General features: G+C 36.4%; 1 protein-coding gene across 1 annotated transcript in view; it reads right to left on the bottom strand.

Moving 5' to 3' along the window:
* Positions 1 to 22,297, bottom strand: part of ZCWPW2 (zinc finger CW-type and PWWP domain containing 2) — an 84,516-nt gene that overhangs the window by 54,349 nt on the left and 7,870 nt on the right. Inside the window, 1 exon segment of the mRNA XM_042903632.1 lies at positions 18,383 to 18,542. Within this exon segment, the coding sequence (XP_042759566.1) occupies positions 18,383 to 18,542 (160 nt within the window).

Below are 22,297 nucleotides of genomic sequence, written 5' to 3'. Positions count from 1 at the left end.
GCTGCCAAGCCAGTTTTAGCCCCTCCTTTGCAATGTGAAAGTCTTGTACCTTAGTTTGCAATGTGAAAACAGTTATTTTTGTCTTCATCTTTTGTAGTCTTAAAGACTTAATGTATTTCACTAAAACCTGAATATATTTTAATGTTAAAACTTCCAAATTTTCTCCCACCCCAAAACAAACAAAACACAGAAAAGTTTTCAAATATACTTGTTTAAGAAGGAAATTTTAAATGCAGCTCTTTAGCAAACTTTCAAGGTGCTGCTAACAGCTTATAAAGTGAAGGATTAAGATCAATAACTTTACATAAGATCATAGAAAGGACAGGACATCTTCAAATCCCAGTAAATTCTATGATGCAAAGACAGAATATCAATTCCTTTGTTACGTTTATATTACTGTGGCAACTTGAGGTTTATCAATCAATTTATTAAATTTAGGGTGAAGGGGAAAAATAAGTAATCATAGAGGAAAAGAAGTAATCATCATGGAAAGAAAAGGAAGACTCACAGTCTAAAAATTTGTGTGAATTTATGAATGTAAATAAGAGATTCTTGATAGATGTATTCTTGGTGGATGAATAAACATGTAAATATTTGGAGTAAGGATGAGGTTTGAGACTCTCACAGATGGTTAGACAAGGAAGACAGTACCTGTGTCTGGGAAAATTCCCAGCTATGTCCAAAACTGAAAAGGTTGTAAGGTACTGTTTTATATGATCTTGTTTCAATTGAGTGTTATTGGCTGACTGAAAGGACTTAATATCATTTTTACATTTCCCAGGATTTGAGGAAGAAATTGAATGTCCCTTTTCATTGAATAAGGTTTGTGCTATCACCACATACTAGTATGGAGTGGCAGAGTCAAAGAAAATAATGTATTTGTGCCTGTTCACCCAGGAAGGCCAGAGGACTGAAATCTGCAATCCAGCAGAAATTCGTATCTTTTGTCCCTTTGTATTTTAAGATTGCTTCCCCACCTATGAGTTATTCAAAGTATAAAAACCTGAAGCTCTAGCAGGATAAATCTTATGCTTCAAACTTGAATGTGTAAGCAGTGTTCCATTACCAATTTTTGCTAAATAAAAATCAATGTAATATCCCACATCCAACAAGGATAAGAAATTTGATCTCAGGCATTTGGGAGCCACCCCTTACTTTCCTTAGGTTCCTATAAATTGGAAAGAAATATATGATGCCTGAAGAGTGAAGACAGATCATTACTCTACAACCCATAGTGGTTTCAAGAATAACAACATTGTTGTTCCAGTCCCTTGAAGTCAGACAGTCTAACAGCTTCTTTGCCACGCTGAGGCAAAAGAAGCTTTTTGGAAGTTGGGAACCTTGATGGCATGAGTTCAGCATCCCTCTGGGTGACACAGTGCCATTTTCCTCTGAGGTACTGCCGCTGCCCAGGGCACTGACAGACTTTGTCCTCTTCCAAGTCGGAGAGGCTCTTCTCTGCACAGATGCCCTTGCCCGTCCCTCTCAGAGGCACTGACTTCTCTGTACCCAGTCCACCCTTCCCACCCTTGAGGGACTCAGGTCAGGAAGACAGGCAAGCTCTGCTTTTGATCTCTACAACAGAAAATTCCCCTGAGACAGGGGAGCACCAGGGGCCTGACTACCTTTTAGAATAAATGAAATGGGAAGACACAATCAAAACAAGTATTATCAACCACCCATTGGTGTTTGGTTGGCTGTGGGGAAGAATTTCTTCGCTAAGGGACTTCGAGTATTAGAATAGATAGGTCCTCCTCCCTCCTCTCCCCTTGGCACCCTGCTTCCTTATCCCCCCTATTACTTTCCCTTCACTTTCCCCCACAGCACTCATCAACAACTAACATACCTTCTTATCTTTCATTATTGTCATTTATTTGTTTACTATGGGTCTTACCCTATTAATTTAAGTCTCATGAGGGCATTTGAATTTTGTCTGTTTTATTTACATCTGAGCCTAGAAGAGTCACAAACAACAGGAGCTCAGTAAGTGTTATTAAAAATAGATTTTTTTTTTTGTTCAGGGTGGCATTGATACAATCCAGTCAGAAAACTGGAGATGAAAATGAAAGGCTACTATATTTTAATCCTGAATTATGTGATTAACCCTAGAAAAGGAGAAGAAAAATTTATAAACATGATAACTATCAAAGACAATACAGAACTTCAGTTTTTATACAGAATTCAGATCTGTAAAATATTTCATGGGCCCATTGATTTAGCCCATGATATTAGTAGTATATTTTTTCTTAGGAAAAAGAGTGTGTCTAATTTCAAGTCCTTTAAATATGCAAAAACTCGTACCTAATTTTAAAACTAAAGTAATTCAATCAAATGATTTTTAATGTGACCTATGTTGGGGAGGGTAGAGTCTCACTACAATTCTGTAGATACAACAGTAACATCTATGATCCAAAATTATCATTCTGGTTATATCAATATTAAAGTTAACTGCAAAATAAGTACTTATAATTTAGAAAATGTATTTTTTACACACAACGTTCAGCATATATTAAAGACCTGAAAAACTAGAATCATAGGTACTTAGCCTACTTTATTGAGCTTCATAAATTCACTGAAATGACTTCACATATTGACCATTACTTTAAGTTATGTCTTACATAATATGTCTTTAGAAACATAAGGATATAATTCATACATTTCATAATCTAAAAAAATACGAAATGATTTTCCTTTGGGATGCATCTCCACTAAATGTTTGGGGATCAACACTACTGCCTATTCTAAGGTATTCTGCCTAGTGATTTACGTTAATTGCTGCTATTTATACATTCAAACTTGCAGTGCAGCTCGCTGACTCTAACCATGCGTTGCCCTGATGCATGGTTCTATTTACTATCTCACCAAAGCTATCGCTCTTCTCCTCTGTTGCGAAGATTGTTTTCACTTACAGCAAGTCAGTAGAAAGTTAATCACAAGGATATCTTGTCCTCCTTAAATTGGATTTCTCCAAAAGCAACCAGTAATACAGACAGTAAGAACATTCCTGTTCCTTGGATGCACACTAGAACACGGTCAGTCACAGCACACCCACGTGCATCACACACTCCTTGGCTTCCTAATACCCTCCACTCTCATCTCTCATCTTTAACATAGGTTCATAGAATCTTCATATAATCAACTCTGGATTATTTAGACAGTTTATTCCAATTTTTGAACACCAGAAGCAAATACTGCTTTCGAGATCTTATTAATTTATTGTTTACTCTAAGTTTCCAAAGACATAAATAGGAATTTTGCTTACTCTAATTCAGCAGGGTTTTAAGATGAAAATAATTTATGTCCCCCACTCCCCACACTAACGTTAAGTGTGAACTAGCTAGATTGACCAAAAAAAAAGTTCTAGTTCTGTTTAGTCTGATCCTTTACAGAGATCTGAGAGACTATGTATCACACCTGAGAGATAATACTGAGAATGCAAAGAATACTAGGGGAGAAATTAGGAAGAAAGAATAAGGAAATCTGAGAGTCAATTAAAGTACGATTCCATTACTTGGCTTGAAATATTGGGAAATATTACCAAATATAACCAAAACAGGAACTGAGTATTCCTTGCAATGCTGGGTATAGAGGGAGGGGTAGGAAGCCAAGCAGTTTAAAATAGTCTGAATCGAAAATGAAAAAATTGCAGGCTATGATATAAACTTTTTATTAACATATATTTACTAACATAATGTCTACTTATTTAGATATTGAATATATAAGTTCTTTTCCTATTAGGATAGACAACTACTATATGCTGTGGTTATTATTTTTTTTAAGAAGTCTCAGTCTGACACTTTAGGCTGGTCTATTATTTACACTGACATCCTTCTGAAAACAATTTTTATACAAACAGTACATCGGTCATTTAGTGTGATGGACCTGAAATCAGATTTTGAGAGGAGAGAAAAAGTCTTAAGAGGGCCCCAGCTGTCATTGCAGGGAGAAAATCAACCACCACCAAAGGAGAGAAACTATTTAAAGGGACAGGGGGGTCTAACATCACAATTTTGCTAAAGATTTGTCTGGCTTGTTTAGCACCACAAACTCATAAACACATTTACACATTTCACACACACACACACTAAAAATATACATTTTGGCGGTGCGTGGGTGGCTCAGTCAGTTAAATGTCTGACATCAGCTCAGGTCATGATCTAATGGTTTGTGAGAGTTCAAGCACCACAGTAGGCTGTCTGCTGTCAGCACAGAGCCTGCTTTGGATTCTCTGTCCCCCTCTCTGTCTGCCCCTCCCCCACTTGCTCTGTCTCTCTCTCTCTCTCTCTCTCTCTCCCTCTCTCTCAAAATAAACTTAAAAAAATAACATTTTCATAAACACCTTCTTTAGCTAATTCTAATAAAGATAGAAAGTAGGCATGATTTGGTATGCTACTGAAGATTAGAAGCAGATAGAAAGTAGGTAAGATAACCTGCTATATAGTGGTTCTTCAGATTCACCAAGGAACTATATAGATTCACAGAACACTCCCCAGTATGTAGGTTCAGGAATAGCTAGATAGATATGCACACACGTGTGTGTATTTTTAATCCTAGTTTTATTGAGAAATAATTAACACCCATCACTGCAGAAGTTTAAGGTACGCTGCAGGATGTTTTGCTTTACATATATCGTGAAATGGTTACCGCAATAGGTTCGGCTAATATCCATCTTCTCATATAGATACAATAAAAAGAAAAGAAAGAAGAAAAAAATTGTTTTCCATATGATGAGAACTCTCAGGATTTACTATCTTAACAACTTTCCTATAAATCACACAGCAGTGTTAGCTACAGTCATCATGGTGTACCTTATAACCCCTAGTACTTACTGATCTTCTAGCTGGAAGTGTGTACCCATTGACTACCTTCTTCAGTTCCTTCCCCCCACCCTCCACTTCTGATAACCACAAATGTGATCCCTTTTTCTGAGTTTGTTGTTGTTTAGATTCCATATGTAGGTGAGGTCATACAGTATTTGTCTTTCTCTGTCTGACTTATTTCACTTAGCATAATTCTTTCAAAGTCTATTCATGTTGTCACAAATGGTAGAATTTCCTTATCTTTTTTAATGGCTCAATAACAAAGAACAGTAATGTTTTTAAAGAGCTCTATGGTTCACCATGATCAAGTGGGATTCATTCCTGGGATGCAGGGCTGGTTCAACATTCGCAAATCGATCAACGTGATACATCACATTAACAAAAAAAAAGAGAAGAACCATATCATCCTGTCAATCGATGCAGAAAAGGCCTTTGACAAAATCCAGCACCCTTTCTTAATAAAAACCCTTGAGAAAGTCGGGATAGAAGGAACATACTTAAAGATCATAAAGGCCATTTATGAAAAGCCCACAGCTAACATCATCCTCAACGGGGAAAAACTGAGAGCTTTTTCCCTGAGATCAGGAACACGACAGGGATGCCCACTGTCACCGCTGCTGTTTAATATAGTGCTGGAAGTTCTAGCATCAGCAATCAGACAACAAAAGGAAATCAAAGGCATCAAAATTGGCAAAGATGAAGTCAAGCTTTCACTTTTTGCAGATGACATGATATTATACATGGAAAATCCGATAGACTCCACCAAAAGTCTGCTAGAACTGATACATGAATTCAGCAAAGTTGCAGGATACAAAATCAATGTGCAGAAATCAGTTGCATTCTTATACACTAACAATGAAGCAACAGAAAGACAAATGAAGAAACTGATCCCATTCACAATTGCACCAAGAAGCATAAAATACCTAGGAATAAATCTAACCAAAGATGTAAAAGATCTGTATGCTGAAAACTATAGAAAGCTTATGCAGGTAATTGAAGAAGATATAAAGAAATGGAAAGACATTCCCTGCTCATGGATTGGAAGAATAAATATTGTCAAAATGTCAATACTACCCAAAGCTATCTACACATTCAATGCAATCCCAATCAAAATTGCACCAGCATTCTTCTCGAAACTAGAACAAGCAATCCTAAAATTCATATGGAACCACAAAAGGCCCCGAATAGCCAAAGTAATTTTGAAGAAGAAGACCAAAGCAGGAGGCATCACAATCCCAGACTTTAGCCTCTACTACAAAGCTGTCATCATCAAGACAGCATGGTATTGGCATAAAAACAGACACATAGACCAATGGAATAGAATAGAAACCCCAGAACTAGACCCACAAACGTATGGCCAACTCATCTTTGACAAAGCAGGAAAGAACATCCAATGGAAAAAAGACAGTCTCTTTAACAAATGGTGCTGGGAGAACTGGACAGCAACATGCAGAAGGTTGAAACTAGACCACTTTCTCACACCATTCACAAAAATAAACTCAAAATGGATAAAGGACCTGAATGTGAGACAGGAAACCATCAAAACCTTAGAGGAGAAAGCAGGAAAAGACCTCTCTGACCTCAGCCGTAGCAATCTCTTACTCGGCACATCCCCAAAGGCAAGGGAATTAAAAGCAAAAGTGAATTACTGGGACCTTATGAAGATAAAAAGCTTCTGCACAGCAAAGGAAACAACCAACAAAACTAAAAGGCAACCAACGGAATGGGAAAAGATATTTGCAAATGACACATCGGACAAAGGGCTAGTATCCAAAATCTATAAAGAGCTCATCAAACTCCACACCCGAAAAACAAATAACCCAGTGAAGAAATGGGCAGAAAACATGAATAGACACTTCTCTAAAGAAGACATCCGGATGGCCAACAGGCACATGAAAAGATGTTCAACGTCGCTCCTTATCAGGGAAATACAAATCAAAACCACACTCAGATACCACCTCACGCCAGTCAGAGTGGCCAAAATGAAGAAATCAGGAGACTATAGATGCTGGAGAGGATGTGGAGAAACAGGAACCCTCTTGCACTGTTGGTGGGAATGCAAATTGGTGCAGCCGCTCTGGAAAGCAGTGTGGAGGTTCCTCAGAAAATTAAAAATAGACCTACCCTATGACCCAGCAATAGCACGGCTAGGAATTTATCCAAGGGATACAGGAGTACTGATGCATAGGGGCACCTGTACCCCAATGTTTATAGCGGCACTCTCAACAATAGCCAAATTATGGAAAGAGCCTAAATGTCCATCAACTGATGAATGGATAAAGAAATTGTGGTTTATATACACAATGGAATACTACGTGGCAATGAGAAAAAATGAAATATGGCCTTTTGTAGCAACATGGATGGAACTGGAGAGTGTGATGCTAAGTGAAATAAGCCATACAGAGAAAGACAGATACCATATGGTTTCACTCTTATGTGGATCCTGAGAAACATAACAGAAACCCATGGGGGAGGGGAAGGAAAAAAAAAAAAAAAAAAAAAAAGAGGTTAGAGTGGGAGAGAGCCAAAGCATTAGAGACTGTTAAAAACTGAGAACAAACTGAGGGTTGATGGGGGGTGGGAGGGAGGGCAGGGTGGGAGGGAGGGCAGGGTGGGTGATGGGTATTGAGGAGGGCACCTTTTGGGATGAGCACTGGGTGTTGTATGGAAACCAATTTGACAGTAAATTTCATATATTAAAAAAAAAAAAAAGAAAGAAATGAGAAGATAAAAGAAATAATACAAGAAAATTATTTTAGTGGCTCTTGGCCTAAATAAAGCTAAAGAACCTCAATTTGGATGATTATTTGATTGATTTACAAATATGTATTGGGTCCCTACTATACGACTGATGCTGTTCTCAGCATGGAGGAAATAAAGTTATGAGTCCTATAAAAAAAAAAAAAATAAAAAAAAAAATAAAGAGCTCTATGGGATAATGTGATACTGAGCAATTTTGGGAACCAACAGTAGAGTATAAAACAAAAACAAAAACAAAAAAACAAAAACACAAATCCTGGCATCAAGTACCGATGTTTGTATTAAATAATAACCAATTACTTCTAAGGTTACAAGAGAATAAAATAAATACTAAGCTTTAATGACAGCCATGGAGAGGTTCTAAATCTGTGGCCAGGAATCAATACACTAAACATGAAGAAAAAAGCTTTTACACCTTTGTCAAACTTTGTAAAGTTCTGGTTTATGGTTAAGTTAATTAATCAAGTAGGTTGAATTAACAGCATGATATCAGTAAGAAGGACTTTGGGATACTCCAGTTTACAGATGATAGCTTATTATAAATTTGGTATGCTACTGAAGATTAGAAGCAGATGGCTCAATATAAATGTCAAGAAGGTTGACATATAATGTAAAAACCTGGAGTTTGTAATCAGAAGACCTAGGCTTCAGTCCCAGTTCTGTTGCTGTGTGATCTCAGGCAAGTCACTTAACCTAAGCTTCAACTTTCTTAACAATGAATGAAGATCACATGCGATAGTGTATGTAAAAAGTACTTTATAAAATGTAAAGCATTTTTCGAACGTCCATTAGTAATGTCATAAGTGATGAGAACATAAATATTTATCATTTGGTCTATGCAATCCAAGAAAATGAGATAGGAACTCTATTCACAGTAGGGAGGAGTTGACTGAGTATATGTTTTATTTCCGTTGGAGTTCTATTAAAGAGTCTATTACTAATTAAAAAATTTTTTTGATGTTTTTATTTTTGAGAAGGAGAGAGACAGACAGACAGACAGGCAGAGAACACGTTGGGGAGGGCCAGAGACAGACAGAGGGAGACACAGAATCTGAAGCAGGCTCCAGGCTCTGAGCTGTCAGCACAGAGCCCGATGCATGGCTTGAACTCATGAACCATGAGATCATGACCTGAGCTGAAGTCGGACGCTTAACCAGCTAAGCCACCCAGGCACCTCTATTATTAATTTTTTAAGTTACTAATTTAATCAATGCTTCTGTAGTATTAGGTGTCAAGTACAGTTTTAAGCACTTTACAAACAACTCATTTTAACTTCTTAACAAGCTCAGGAGGTGGGTACTATTGTTATCTTCATTTTACAAAAGAGGAAACTGAGGCACTGAGTTTAGAACTTGCCCAAGCTCATATAGCTAGTAAGTGACAGAGCTGGAATTCATACACATCAAGCTCCAGAATTCATGGGCTCTACCACTATAAAATTTTATTTCAATAAAAGGCAAGTCTGTTTCACAAATCTCAAAGACGGTGTTATGAAAAGGCTCATAGCCCATATCATAAGAAATACAGTGTACTGAAAATAACAGAAAACTGCCATCTGGATTTTCTGTATCAGGTCATATTTACACTACTTAGGAAAATTTTTTCTAGGATTATTATCAGTAGTTGAAAACTTAAATCACCATTGAACATATGGTTAAATATTAAATTTTATGTTACATATATTTGATCCCAATTTTTAAAAAGAATCAAAAACTTAAATCAACTTTATTTATTATGTACAGTTTAAAGAATTTTACATATTCTGATTTCAAGTTGTAGACTTTTATTTTGCAAAACTAAGTATATCACTGAGTCTACAGCAAGAGAGTTGCTGTAAATACTGCTATGTAAAATGACAGTATTAGTAACAAATTGTTAGTAATGAAGTATTACTAATATATTGATGAAATAGAGCACAGGAAGCAAAGTGAGCACTGAGCCAATAGATAATTTTTAAGGCCTCTGCTCATCTAAAGCACTGCTCTAGGGGCGCCTGGGTGGCTTGGTCGGTTAAGCGTCCGACTTCGGCTCAGGTCATGATCTCACGGTCCGTGAGTTCGAGCCCTGCGTCGGGCTCTGTGCTGACAGCTCAGAGCCTGGAGCCTGTTTCAGATTCTGTGTCTCCCTCTCTCTCTGCCCCTCCCCTGTTCATGCTCTGTCTCTCTCTGTCTCAAAAATAAATAAACGTTAAAAAAATTTTTTTTTTAAAAATAAAGCACTGCTCTAGCTAGGCTGCCTGTTATAGCTAGGGACATTCAACAGAACTGGGAAAACAGGTTTAAATCAACCAGGAAAATAACATGTGCTTATTTATCCCGGGCTTAAAAATGCCAGGATTGGTCTAACAGATTTTAAGCAACAGTATGTATGGTTATCAAGACCTGGACCTAAAGGAAAGTTAGTTGGATGCTACTTTCTTTTCTTTTTCTTTTAAGTAGGCTTCACGCCCAGCACAGAGCCCAATGTGGGGCTTGAACTCATGACCCAGCGATCAAGAACTGAGCTGAGATCAAGAGTCGGATACTTAACCAACTGATCCACTCAGATGCACCATATCAGAAGGAATATTTTAGAAAATTATTCGTTAAATAGAAATCCACATTATTTCATGTGTTCCTTCAACCTTATGGGGATGGCCAAATCAAAATGATAGTAAAAGTCTGTTGGTTCAGACTGAGCCACCCAGGCATCCTGGTTGTGATTTTCTGCCCCACATTTGCTTGTTTATTTTTAATAGAATATGTTTATGGGAAAACAATAGTTGTATTTATTACAAACAGATGCCCAGATTCTGCTTCATGATAGAATCACAAAAGCAGGTGGGAGTTCTAGAAGAGGATGGCTAAATATGTGATGCAGAATCAGCACATATTCTGGGAGCTAAACAAATGGTAAGTAAGTGGTAATTCCGAAATTTATTTTCAAAGTTAGTTCATTCAGTATTGTTTAGGGTTTAGCAATAATGGGTTTTGTCTGAGTCATAGACTGGTCCTGGCTTTTGGCTAGAAGATGTGATACAATTAATCAATATGTGGGGGAATTTTTTAAAAACAATGAAAAAAGAAAGTTAATAGATCAATTGTAGACTTTCAGTTATATGATTATGAGTTTTGAACTTCACAATTCCCTAATGGAAGAATGTACCAAAAAGTTACTCCACTACTATTTACTAATTTAAGAACATCAACCTAAAAGACTGATTTTATTTATTTTACATTTTTTAATGTTTGTTTATTTTTTGAGAAAGAGACAGACAGAATGCAAGTGAGGGAGGGGCAGAGAGAGAGGGAGACACAGAATCTGAAGTAGGCTCCAGGCTGAGTTGTCAGCACAGAGACCGACACGGGGCTCAAACCCACAAACCATGAGATCATGACCTGAGCCAAAGTTAGACATTCAACCAAATGAGCCACCCAGGCACCCTAAAGACTCATTTTAAAGCAGGCTTACTAATAAGGGATATGACTCTGAAGGCAATTTAGTAAGCCTCATATTTTGGCTTATGAACAATGATCTGACTCTGATTTCTTTAACAGAAACTAAACACTTCTAGAAAATTGAGAAAGCTATATATTGGAATTTCCTAGAAAAGATTACTACTGTTCCAGTGAAGAGTCAATATGAGAAACCTAGGTGATACTTAATACATTTTTCATGCATTTGATGATGGGAAAGGTAGCCACTTGTTCTATCCTTTATAATCTGAGTATAAAGTTGGTCATATTATTTGAATTTGGACTTTTTAACTTCAGTAGAAGTTCACAGCTATCTAAATTCATAAGAGATGAAGTCGGAAGATGACAGAGGTGAATTCAAGAATTTATTTGGAGCAGCAAAGTCAGCATACATAAATGTGAGTGAATCAAAAAGCAGAATAGAGATAGGGAAAGAAACTGGTTTCATTCAGTTGCAAAGAACATGAAAGATAATATTTCCTATTCTCCTTCCAAATTCCATCAAACAAATCCAAAGTATTCTCAAGACATTGCTGATATTGGGGACTATTCACTCACCAAGGAGTCAGATTAAGAAGGCTCTAACTTATCTCCTGCTTTCAATATTTCAGAGCACTTCTGTTTATAGTCAACTAGAAAAGCATTGCAGCAATGGCCTCTTTCAGTCATGTGCTAAAGAATTAAAGGATAAGATGATCAATTAGCTTTATTTCCTCCCATTTCTGGGAGCATGTTAGTTGATAAAAAACACTAAAATTGTATCATTTTTCACATATGATCTTAATCAAAAGAAAAGATCTTTTCTCCTATCTTATTGTTCTTGGTATCTTTTTGGTACTCCTTTCTGTAGATGTGGGTTTCTAGGGAAAGGAAATAAATAATTTTAAATGTATACTTCACCTGTAGTTTCAGTGAAGAACATCAACTAATGTTTATTAAAAACCTCCTACAGAGACTACACTAATTGTGATGAGCATTAAGGGATGTATAGAATTGTCAAATCACTATACTGTACACCTGAAACTAATATAACTTTGTAAGTCAACTATGTTTCAATAATAATAATTTAAAAAGAACCTATTACATGACAAGCACTGTGACAAATGTTTTGCATGTATTATCTCAGCCTCTACAGTATCTTTAGGAGGCAGATACCATTATAACCTCCATTTTAAGATGAGGTATGTGGGATTTGTAAAGACTAAGTGACTCGCCTGTAGTCAATCATCTAGTAGGTAACACAGCCAACGTTCAAACCCAAAGAGCCTGGCTCTAGGGCTTGCCCTTTGAACTACTATGACAAGTTAATTTTTTCCCTAATATATATTACTACAAAAGTTTTCTTGGCATATTAGTCACAAATAAGGTCACAGTTATGGAAACATACTCTAATTTTCTTAACCTTTCTCCAGGCCAAGAACTAAAGAATGCTTAGAAAACAAGCACACAAATAAAAAATCTGAATCCAATAATACCAAATTTACAGCAAATTTTATATCAAATATGGAATTCATACAATAAAAACTTCTGAGAATTTGCTTGTTATGCAGATTATTTGCAAGCAGGAACACGGTGCAAAAACACATATAGAGAAACGATCCCCAACTTATGATGGCTCCACTTAGAATTTTTCAACTTTACGATGGTGCAAAATGATACACATACAGTAGAAATCATACTCTAGGTTTTGAATTTGGACCTCTTCCCGGGCTAGCGATACGTGGTGGATACTTTCTCATGATGCCGGGCAGTGGCAGCAAGCCATAGCTCCTGGTCAGGCCACAATCACTACAGTAAACAACCGGTACATTGACAACCATTCCATACCCATACAACTATGCTTTTTTTCACTTTCAGTATAGTATTCAATTACATGTAATATTCAACACTTTATTATTCACTAGGCTTTGTATTAGATGATTTTGCCCAACTGTGGGCTAATGTAAGCGTTCTGAGCACATTTAAGGTAAGCCACACTAAGCTATGATGTTTGGTAGGCTAGAAATATTAAATACATTTTGGACTCATGATATCTTCAACTTATTATGGTTTTATCAGAATGTAACCACACTGTAAGATGAGAAATATGTGTTTTATACACACACACACACACACACACACACACATAATTGATATTACAAATGTAGTTTTCCATGGAGTTAGATCAACAGATTTGCATCCAGTCTTATTCCATTACTCTAAGAGCAAAACACTGCCTGATGATCTAGTTATACACTAATTTGCTAATCCTTATTACAAACTACACTCTTAGAATCTGGATCCTAATAAGCAAAAACACTTGCTCAAGTAGATGTTAATCCATATTTACTTGTTATGATGATTGCAAATGTAATTTGAAAATATCAAGAGTTCTGCTTGGTCACTAGTCCTCCAAAGGGGAACAACAAGGGGCAAACAAAGAGCAAGTCTACCAGAGACTTCCACGATTCAACCTTTTAGAATTAAAAGATGAGAATTTTCCTCATTTTGTAGGCAAATGTGGGGAAAACATTCATAATAAAGCAGGCCACTGCTGATGCATAAGTAAACTGGCATGGTATAGAAAGATAAATAATTTGGACTTTGGAGTTAGACATTGATTCTAATCATTATCTCATCTGTTGGTAGTTGAATGATGTTGGGCTAGACAAGTAGCCTGAATCTTGGTTTCTTTTATATGTCAAATAGTGACAATCTTCATGGGATTGCTATGAGACTTTAAAATTTATATGAAAAGGATCTACTCAACCCACGGCCTATGGCAGAGACTCATTGCATCTTTGCTGTCTGTGGGCTCTTTTAGTCATTGGAGTCATCACAGTGCATGTTGACATCGGAGCCCTTTGTTGGAGGATATTTATTAGACCCAATTTATATTCAATAAATTGATCATCAGTTGGTAAGTTCCACTCATATGTTTATCATTATACAGAAAAGAAATAAACTTACTTTATAAGTTACTACAGGGTGACAAGTTGTGTTATTTCTATTTACAGACTGGAAGATTTAGAGTACTATGATTTTAGTCATTTGGCCAAATTCTTCAGAGTACTGAAATTTCAAAATGGTCCATCTAAAGATACAAGTTACAAAGAACTGGGACATCCTTTGTGCCATCATTAGTGCATTTGTTGGAATAATCCCATGGGCTTAACTAAACAAGGCCTGTATCTTCTTCACTTTGCTTATCTGTCATCTGGTAGGGAGGGGGCAGTAGCAGTCATTCAGGGATCCAGGCTGAGAGAGTAGCAAATCGACATTTCAAACATTTTTGGTCACAGTGCCACGGGGAAAGTGAACTCTGGAGGATGTTGCCCTGCACACATTATGTCTCAAAAAGGTGGCATTCATCAATTCCACACAACTCACTGGCCCCACCCCACCACAAGTATTAAATATGCAATTCTTTGTAATAGGAGGAGAGAAATCTGGAAATTTTTGGAGAGCACTATTAATGCTACTCCAATTAGGAAACAGAATTAGGAGTTGCAGAGCTCAACTTTAGCAATATGGCATTGCTCCTTGCTCATCTTCCTGGAAAATACAGGCAACTCCATAATATAATGGGTTAATACACAAATGATATCCAAAGACATAGTTGCATACCTACAGGTACACCCTACATACAGTAGTAAGCAGACCACTAAAATATAAAGCCAAAAAAATCCATTCACATCATGGACAAAATAAACCCTTAAATTTTGCATTGGAGCATCATAGCATCAGGGGTGAACTATCTATGTTTTCTTGGCAATATGAAAAACTAGAAAACTGCAGGCCAAGCAATCACTGGTTGGAGTGCATTATTTATGTCCTAGAAAAATTATAATGACTCTATACAACCAATAAGATGGATGATCAACTTAAACCTACTAAAAATTAAATTCAAATTATATATCAGCTTTATCAGCAATATCTATAAATTATGCAGAATGTTGAGTGACAGGAATGACCTTAAAGTCGTGTTCAATCAAACAGATTATTATGGGTTTGACATGTGAACATATGGCAGTAAGCATAATTACCAGGCAAACCAAAGTAAAAGACTAAGCAAAGAAATAGAAGGCAACAGGAAACAGTAAGCCATAACCAAAGTTATATTACTACACTAGTCAAGATAAAGCCGACAAAACTCTGATGGCTCAAGTTGAGAAAATTTAGTCTCTGGCCTACACATTAGATTCATCTGAGGAACTTGAAATTACTGAGGCCTGGCCCTACACCAAGAGATTCTGATCGAAATGCTCCAGAAGAGTAGAGCTCAGGCATTGCTACATTCTTGTTGCTGTTGTCATTTTCTTGTTATTTTGTAAAGCTTTCTAATGCACAGCCAGGCTTCAGAAATGCTAAACTAAGTCATATAGTCTGTCAAGCTAAAAAATAAACTTGCAAATAACGGGTTCTGCAGACATGTATCTACTAAATACAAAAGAACAACATTTGGGTTAATTGGGGAAAGAACTGTATTCCGTGTATCAACTCTTAAAGAAAATAGCCATCTGGCACATGTTCATATTTATTTTAAGTAAGGGGGAAGATGGGTTTCAGCTGTCTATAGAGCTGCTGATTTTATAGTAAATGAAAAAATAACTGTATGAATAAAATAATATAAATTACAAATATACAATCTAAATATTGCCTTCAACTGCTTTCTAAAGTATATCCAGTGTATCTATGAGAAGTTTTATATGTTGGGGAAAAACTTATCCTCTATACCTATCAATAGGCAGTGACAGAGCTCTGTTGTGCTTTCAACGATAAAATTAGTAAGTCAGTGGTCCCATAAATATATCAACCAGGGGAAACGGACTATTCAAAAAAAAATTGACAAACATGAACTAAAAAAGTTAAATTTTTCATAATCTAAAATATAACAATATTTCATTTTCTCACAGGTGCATATAATGTCTTTGTAGGGTTACATATTTCTCTCCCACCTTAACATATACACTGCAATGTAGTCCATATTTAGTGACAACTCTTAAATATTTAATCACCTGTTAAACGAAGCTTATACAAATTAGGATAAAATGATGTTAAAATAATATATGAAATAAGACTTAGTTGGTTTAAGCAGTAAAAGTTATAAATCCTTTGCCAGTTTTAGAAAAAAAAGATAAGACAACTTGTACAATGTGCATCCTCTTCCAATTCTAGAAAAATCTTTAAGAAAGTCCACACTGGCTACTATACAGTATCTTTCACGTGAGTGACCTTTTTTATGGAGGAAGGGCTGTGAACTTAATATCTGGATCAATGTGGTATAGTGTAGAGACAGAATATGATGCTATGGGAGCTCCAGTGAAGAAAGAACCATTAAAATATTAAATTTCTGGGAAGTCTAGACAAGAGAACTGTAGGTTGGGGCTAATACTATCTCCATCTCCCAGGGACAGGGAAATCTCAGCTATCCCTGGATAATACATAGATTGAAATTATTCTTTTTCAACCAATTTCTCATATGTAACATTTTTGTTTACCATTTTTCTACCTTGGTTGGCAGGGTTTCTGGAGTCAACCTCCTTCATTTCTGTTTCTTGAGTAGTTTGGGGCAATGAGGCTTCAATATGAGTCTTCCCATCCTGCTAAGTGGAGATCCTTAGATAGGCAGGAGTGGGGAATCAGAGCACAAAGGAATAATCTGACTTGTGCCAGCTGAATTAGGTAGAAGGGAATTAAAATTTTAGCCTTGAATGAAGAGACCCACAGAGAAAGTCACCCCTATTATTATCAGCTCCAAGGGAACAAGAAAAAGATACAGACAAAAAGAGTGAGACACACACACACACACAAGAGCATGTAGGAAAGGTACCCTGAGTGACAGTAGAGAAGAGAAATGCCCAAGCCTGTGGGCACCCAATGGGTTATCTACCTAGAGTACCTGGCTAGCTGGGAGACTGGGGGAAGGAAAAGGGGAAATGAATACTTTATTTTTCTCTGTTCTCATCCTTGTATTAGGGGTCTGCTTAATTTAAGGAGCCCTGAATTGATGGTCTTTGCCGAGAATTTCCAAGTTTGCTTTAATGCTTTCAGAAAGTTAAAAACTTCTGGCTCCCGATGCTTGAGTTTAGCTTTGTTTAGCATCAGGTTTTTTTCCTTGTCCCAGGGATTAATGGTATGCTCACTGGAATCAACTTAAATTAATCCTCACAGAATTCAAATCTTGAGAGAAATATTAGTTGAGACAATTTAAAAATTCACTTCTAGTTTTCACTTATATTTAAATATAATTTCTTAAGAATGCCTTGCTCTTTACCATATTGTCAAATGTCTAAGATTCTAAGGCCTCCTTCATGAGAGCTAGCAGGTTTTCCCGTCCTTTAGGAAAGGGGAGAAGGGCACAGAAGGGAGAACAATTCTTCCTGTCTTCTGTGGTTGCCAGGAGAAGTGGCTAGGAACACATCCAAAACGTCAAAGCAGAGAAGGTGCCTCACATTAAGATGACTGACTCACAACTACCATGGAATGAATGTATGTATGTTATTTCATGCTTAAATATTTTTATTAAAATGGCCTTCCATTCCAGTTTCTTTCAAGTTGCATGGAAAAAAGATAGTGCTTATGCCAAAGATATAGTAAAAGCCTGTTTTAAACTACCTCAAATTTACACAGATTTACTTACACTGTGGATTAAATGGTGTGGTTTAAATGTACATTCATCTATATGTGTATTGGAACATATATATGTTTCACCATAAAATAGAAACAAAGGAATCCACATTTCTGACATCTATTTTTAAATCAGATTTCTAATGAAAGTATGGTTTGCAGATGAAAAGTTTCAATATTATAAAACAGACACAGATAATTGAATTGATTTATAATAACTAAACCAAACCCACGGAAATAGATCCACGTCACCTACTCTCATTAACCTGAGAGTCCAGCCTATTCATTAATTGTAGTGTGTGATTTAAAGTTTAAAAAGATACTGAAGGAGTTAGTATAATGAAATATTCTGTTTGAAATTTGAAACTCTGGTTGCATTCCACAATTAATTTTCCCTATGAGCTAGGGCTACAACTTAGAGTCTTCTCAAGGGAAATTTTAAAAAATTACCAACTGATAATCTTAAAATTGTTTCAAAAGGCAATTATGTAAAGTCCTCCATTGATTCATACTATACTGCCATTAGGAAAATAAAATTTTAAACTGCTCTAGTTTTCACACTTCCTTCGAAAAAACTTCTTCAAAAATCCAAATATTTGGTTTAAACAAATAGTATACTATTTTGTTCATATAAGTATAAAACTAAATAATTATGTATCTTTTAGGTTCTGAGACAAAAATGGCCATAACTAAAAACAAGCACAAGAAGAATAAAACTCGGGATGTTACTGTACCTACCTTTAATGTGATACTATAATGTCCAACAAATGTTGCATTTATCCATGATCTTGAATGGGGATCACCCAGGAATTCTATGTGATACTGTTCAACATTTCCATCCAGGTCATAGGTCACATATTTCCCTTTAAAAGGATCTGGGCAAAGTATCCCTGGCCAGCTTTCAAAAGAAAGTAGTTTTAATTATTTTGATGCTTTAAAAAAAAAAAAGGGAGAAATCAATACATCTGTGACAATCATATATCAAACTTTCTCCTAGGAATTTTTAAAACTCCCCCAAATTAAACATATTCATACTTGTATCCTTTAAAAGTAGGATATTCACTTGATAGATGTAATCAGTTGTATCTTTGTAGATATAGAAAGCTTTGGAAAAGTCACATATTTAAGATAAACATAAGATACAAGGAAAAAGAATTATAAGACAGAAGGATGATCTCCAGGATCTGTAAGAGACATTTAGTCAGGGCTAATAGGAAATGTAAGATTCATGGCAGCTTTGAATCAACTCTAACCAATCAGAAGGCTTAATTACTAAAATGTCAACCCACTGACAGTTTCTGACAGGGTAGAAGAGAGCTGGCATTTCCTGAGCCAAAGGGCTCAGGGCTGCCAAAGGGGTACTGGCAGCTTAGGCTGCGATAACACTAAAAATTCTAACTACTGTGGGAAATGCAGAAACAGAGCTCAGCAGTTCTATATTGCCCCTTCCTTGCATCTGCTCCACTGGAAGACCAAATTTCTAAAAATTTTTAGTTCTAGAAATAAGATTTATCCTTTACTAAAAATAAATCTTTAGAGGTATGTTCTTTCGTGACATAAACCTCTAGAAATTCCTTGATAGGTTCATTTTTCCATTTGGCAAAAACATATATATATATATACATATATATATATATATCATATGTATATGTATGTTACATATATAAAGATATATATATCACACATATATATGTGATATATATAAAGATATATATATGTTATATGTATAAAGATATATGTATCTGTATATGTATATAGGTGTTTTTAAGATATATATATACATCAACTAAGTTTTGACTGTTTTAGCAATCTTTTGAGACTCTGACCTACTGTTCGGAGACTAATGCAGGAAAGGAAGACAGCAAATAAGGTCAGGAAGCTGTGACTAAGGAATGCCAAGTTCTACTTCAGTTTGCAGCTCTCTTGTGAAAAAAGGTAGTCAGGTTCAAATCAGAAGATTCAGGCTCTTGTTCTGCCTTCTACCAGACAAGAGGCCTCAAGCAGGTAACTAGGCCTTGCTATGACTCTGGTTCCTCACTGTCCTAGTTATAAAATTCAAACAAGTACATGCTTTATACATTTTTTGGGGTTTGGCAAATAGAAATATTGTAGAGTGCCACCATTATGAACCAAACTGGGTTCCCCTCACCACATTCACATGTTGAAGTCCTCATCTCCAGTATCTCAGAATGTGACTGTATTTGGAGATAGTGTCTTTAAGGAAATAACTAAGTTAAAAGGTGGGCCCTAATGCAACATGACTAGTTTCCCTATAAAAAAGAATATTATGACACATACATGCACAAAGGGAAGACCATATGAAGAACACAAGGAGAAAACCATCTACAAACCAAGGTGAGAGTCTCAGAAGAAATCAACCCTGCTGACACACCTTGACCTGAGAATTTTAGCCTCAGAAGGGTAAGATAATAAATTTCTGTTATTTTTAAGCTACCTAGTCTTTGATACTTCGTTATGGCAGCCCTAGCAAACTAATACAATCATATACAGTAAGATTGTTGGTATAAATGAGAAGTAGGAAGAATGATACAAAGCATTATTTTGTCGCATTTATTTAGAAACTGGACAAATTAGACATTTAGATAATTTTAAAACCTAGAGAAAGCATACAAATCACGCTATAAAGAATCTGAAATCACAAAAATGCAAAATCTACAAATTTCTTGGGTTTGAGGACCATAGATGGTTGATCTTCTACTAAATTATCTATTGATATGAAAGTTACAAAGTCCTAAATATAGAAATACATCTACCATACCACTGTAAAAAAAAGTCTTTACAGATCACAAATAACACAATGTAAACTAACACAATATGTCATAGTTAGTATTAATGAAAAAAAAATTGATTCCAGGAAGCTGACATATCCCAAGTATAGTTGCCAGGTGATGACTTGGGTGCACCAGTCACCAGGGATGGTGGAGTATGTGAATTGAACGGGATGCTGAGCAGAGTTCTTTGACTCTTGGGCCTTTCTGAGTTAGGAGAAGGGGCTGTCTGGCAGCCCTAGATCAGGGAAGAGGAAGGGCTGGAGGATCACAAATTGAGTCAGACTACAGAGAACCCAAAGAAGTCTAATACTTTGGAAAACTGGAAATGATAATGGAAAAGTCAAAGAGAGGTTCAGGACCTATCTAGTTATTATCAGGTTCACATCACAGTATCACTGCTATTTGGCAACCTTATTGGGCTCAAGAGTGCTTAAAAGAAACCTTGAGTGGAGTTTATCTTTTAAATCTACATTGGAAGTCTACATTTCTGAAGGAAACCACTCAAAAGAAAAAGATTTCAATAGGCAAATAAATGATTAAGAATGAATGGCAGCTGCATTGGACACTTCTAACTTATCAGAAATCAAGAAACAGTAGGTCCTCCAACTGGATTAATAACTACTTTAAAAGAAGCCAAATTGTGATTGTTATATTTGTTGACTGCTCTGTAAAATGTAAGGGGTTCGTGTTTAATACTAGGTGATTTGCACCTCACAGCAATTTTAAAAAGGATTATTGCCAAGCAGTATCAAATTATAAGTAGCATCAACTCCATTCAGTGTAAAACAATCACAGGACTTATAACACTTGAGACATGAAAAGAAATTTTGCAGTTACTATGTTTAAGATAAGCTTTTCTGACACAAATACTGATACAACTTCTTTTACACACAAACCTATTGGGCCCAAGGGTATTCAATTTAAATTATTACTTTAAAAAATATAAATAAAAATAGAGGTGACTCCTAAAAATAATTAGATGCCAATGAAAGAAAAAAGCTTCTATTCATTATTTAAAACATGTTATATTATAGAAAATTTTGCATGCTGGTTTACAAATGAATTATGAAAAGTATCATCAAATGTCCAAATAACTGGGGCACTTTAGTATTTCTTCAGGCAGTGCAAAGGAATTGTCTGACTCCTAGTCAAGCAGGACTAGATAGAATGTACCAAATTGCAGGAGAAGCTGAGGAGAGGCAATGGCTGCAGAAAGCAAGATTACCTCTCTCCACATGCGACAGCCATCATTTTCTCTGACTCAGTGTGACTGAAGAAAGCTGATGTCCATTTTTTTGATCTCACTCTGAACTCCATTTGAGTTCTAAAACTGTCAACAATGACACTGCATTGTGCACCTCCACCCCCCGATTTCTCACGTCCATATTGATGAGAAATTCTTTTCTTTTTTTTTTAACGTTTACTTATTTTTGAGACAGAGAGAGACAGATCATGAATGGGGGAGGGGCAGAGAGAGAGGGAGACACAGAATCGGAAGCAGGCTCCAGGCTCTGAGCCGTCAGCCCAGAGCCCGACGCGGGGCTCGAACTCACGGATCGCGAGATCGTGACCTGAGCTGAAGTCGGACGCTCAACCGACTGAGCCACCCAGACGCTTAACCGACTGAGCCACCCAGGCGCCCCCATATTGATGAGAAATTCTAAAGTGTTGTCTGTGGGCTTAGAGGGAGAGAGGGAGAGTAAGAGATGGCAACCCGATGGGAAGGTATCAGAATTACAAGAAAAGTTGTGTGATAAATTTTAGAATCTGTGGGTGGTGGGAGGTAAAATACACAAATACAACACAAATAGATCCATGTATTGGAATCCACTTGGAGAAAAGGAGAAATTTGGATACAACA

This window comes from Panthera leo, chromosome C2 (assembly GCF_018350215.1).
Source record: "Panthera leo isolate Ple1 chromosome C2, P.leo_Ple1_pat1.1, whole genome shotgun sequence".
Classification (NCBI taxonomy): Eukaryota; Metazoa; Chordata; class Mammalia; order Carnivora; family Felidae; genus Panthera; species Panthera leo.
The sequence above is the reverse complement of the archived record's forward strand: the minus strand, read 5'-3'. Positions and strand labels throughout refer to the sequence as shown.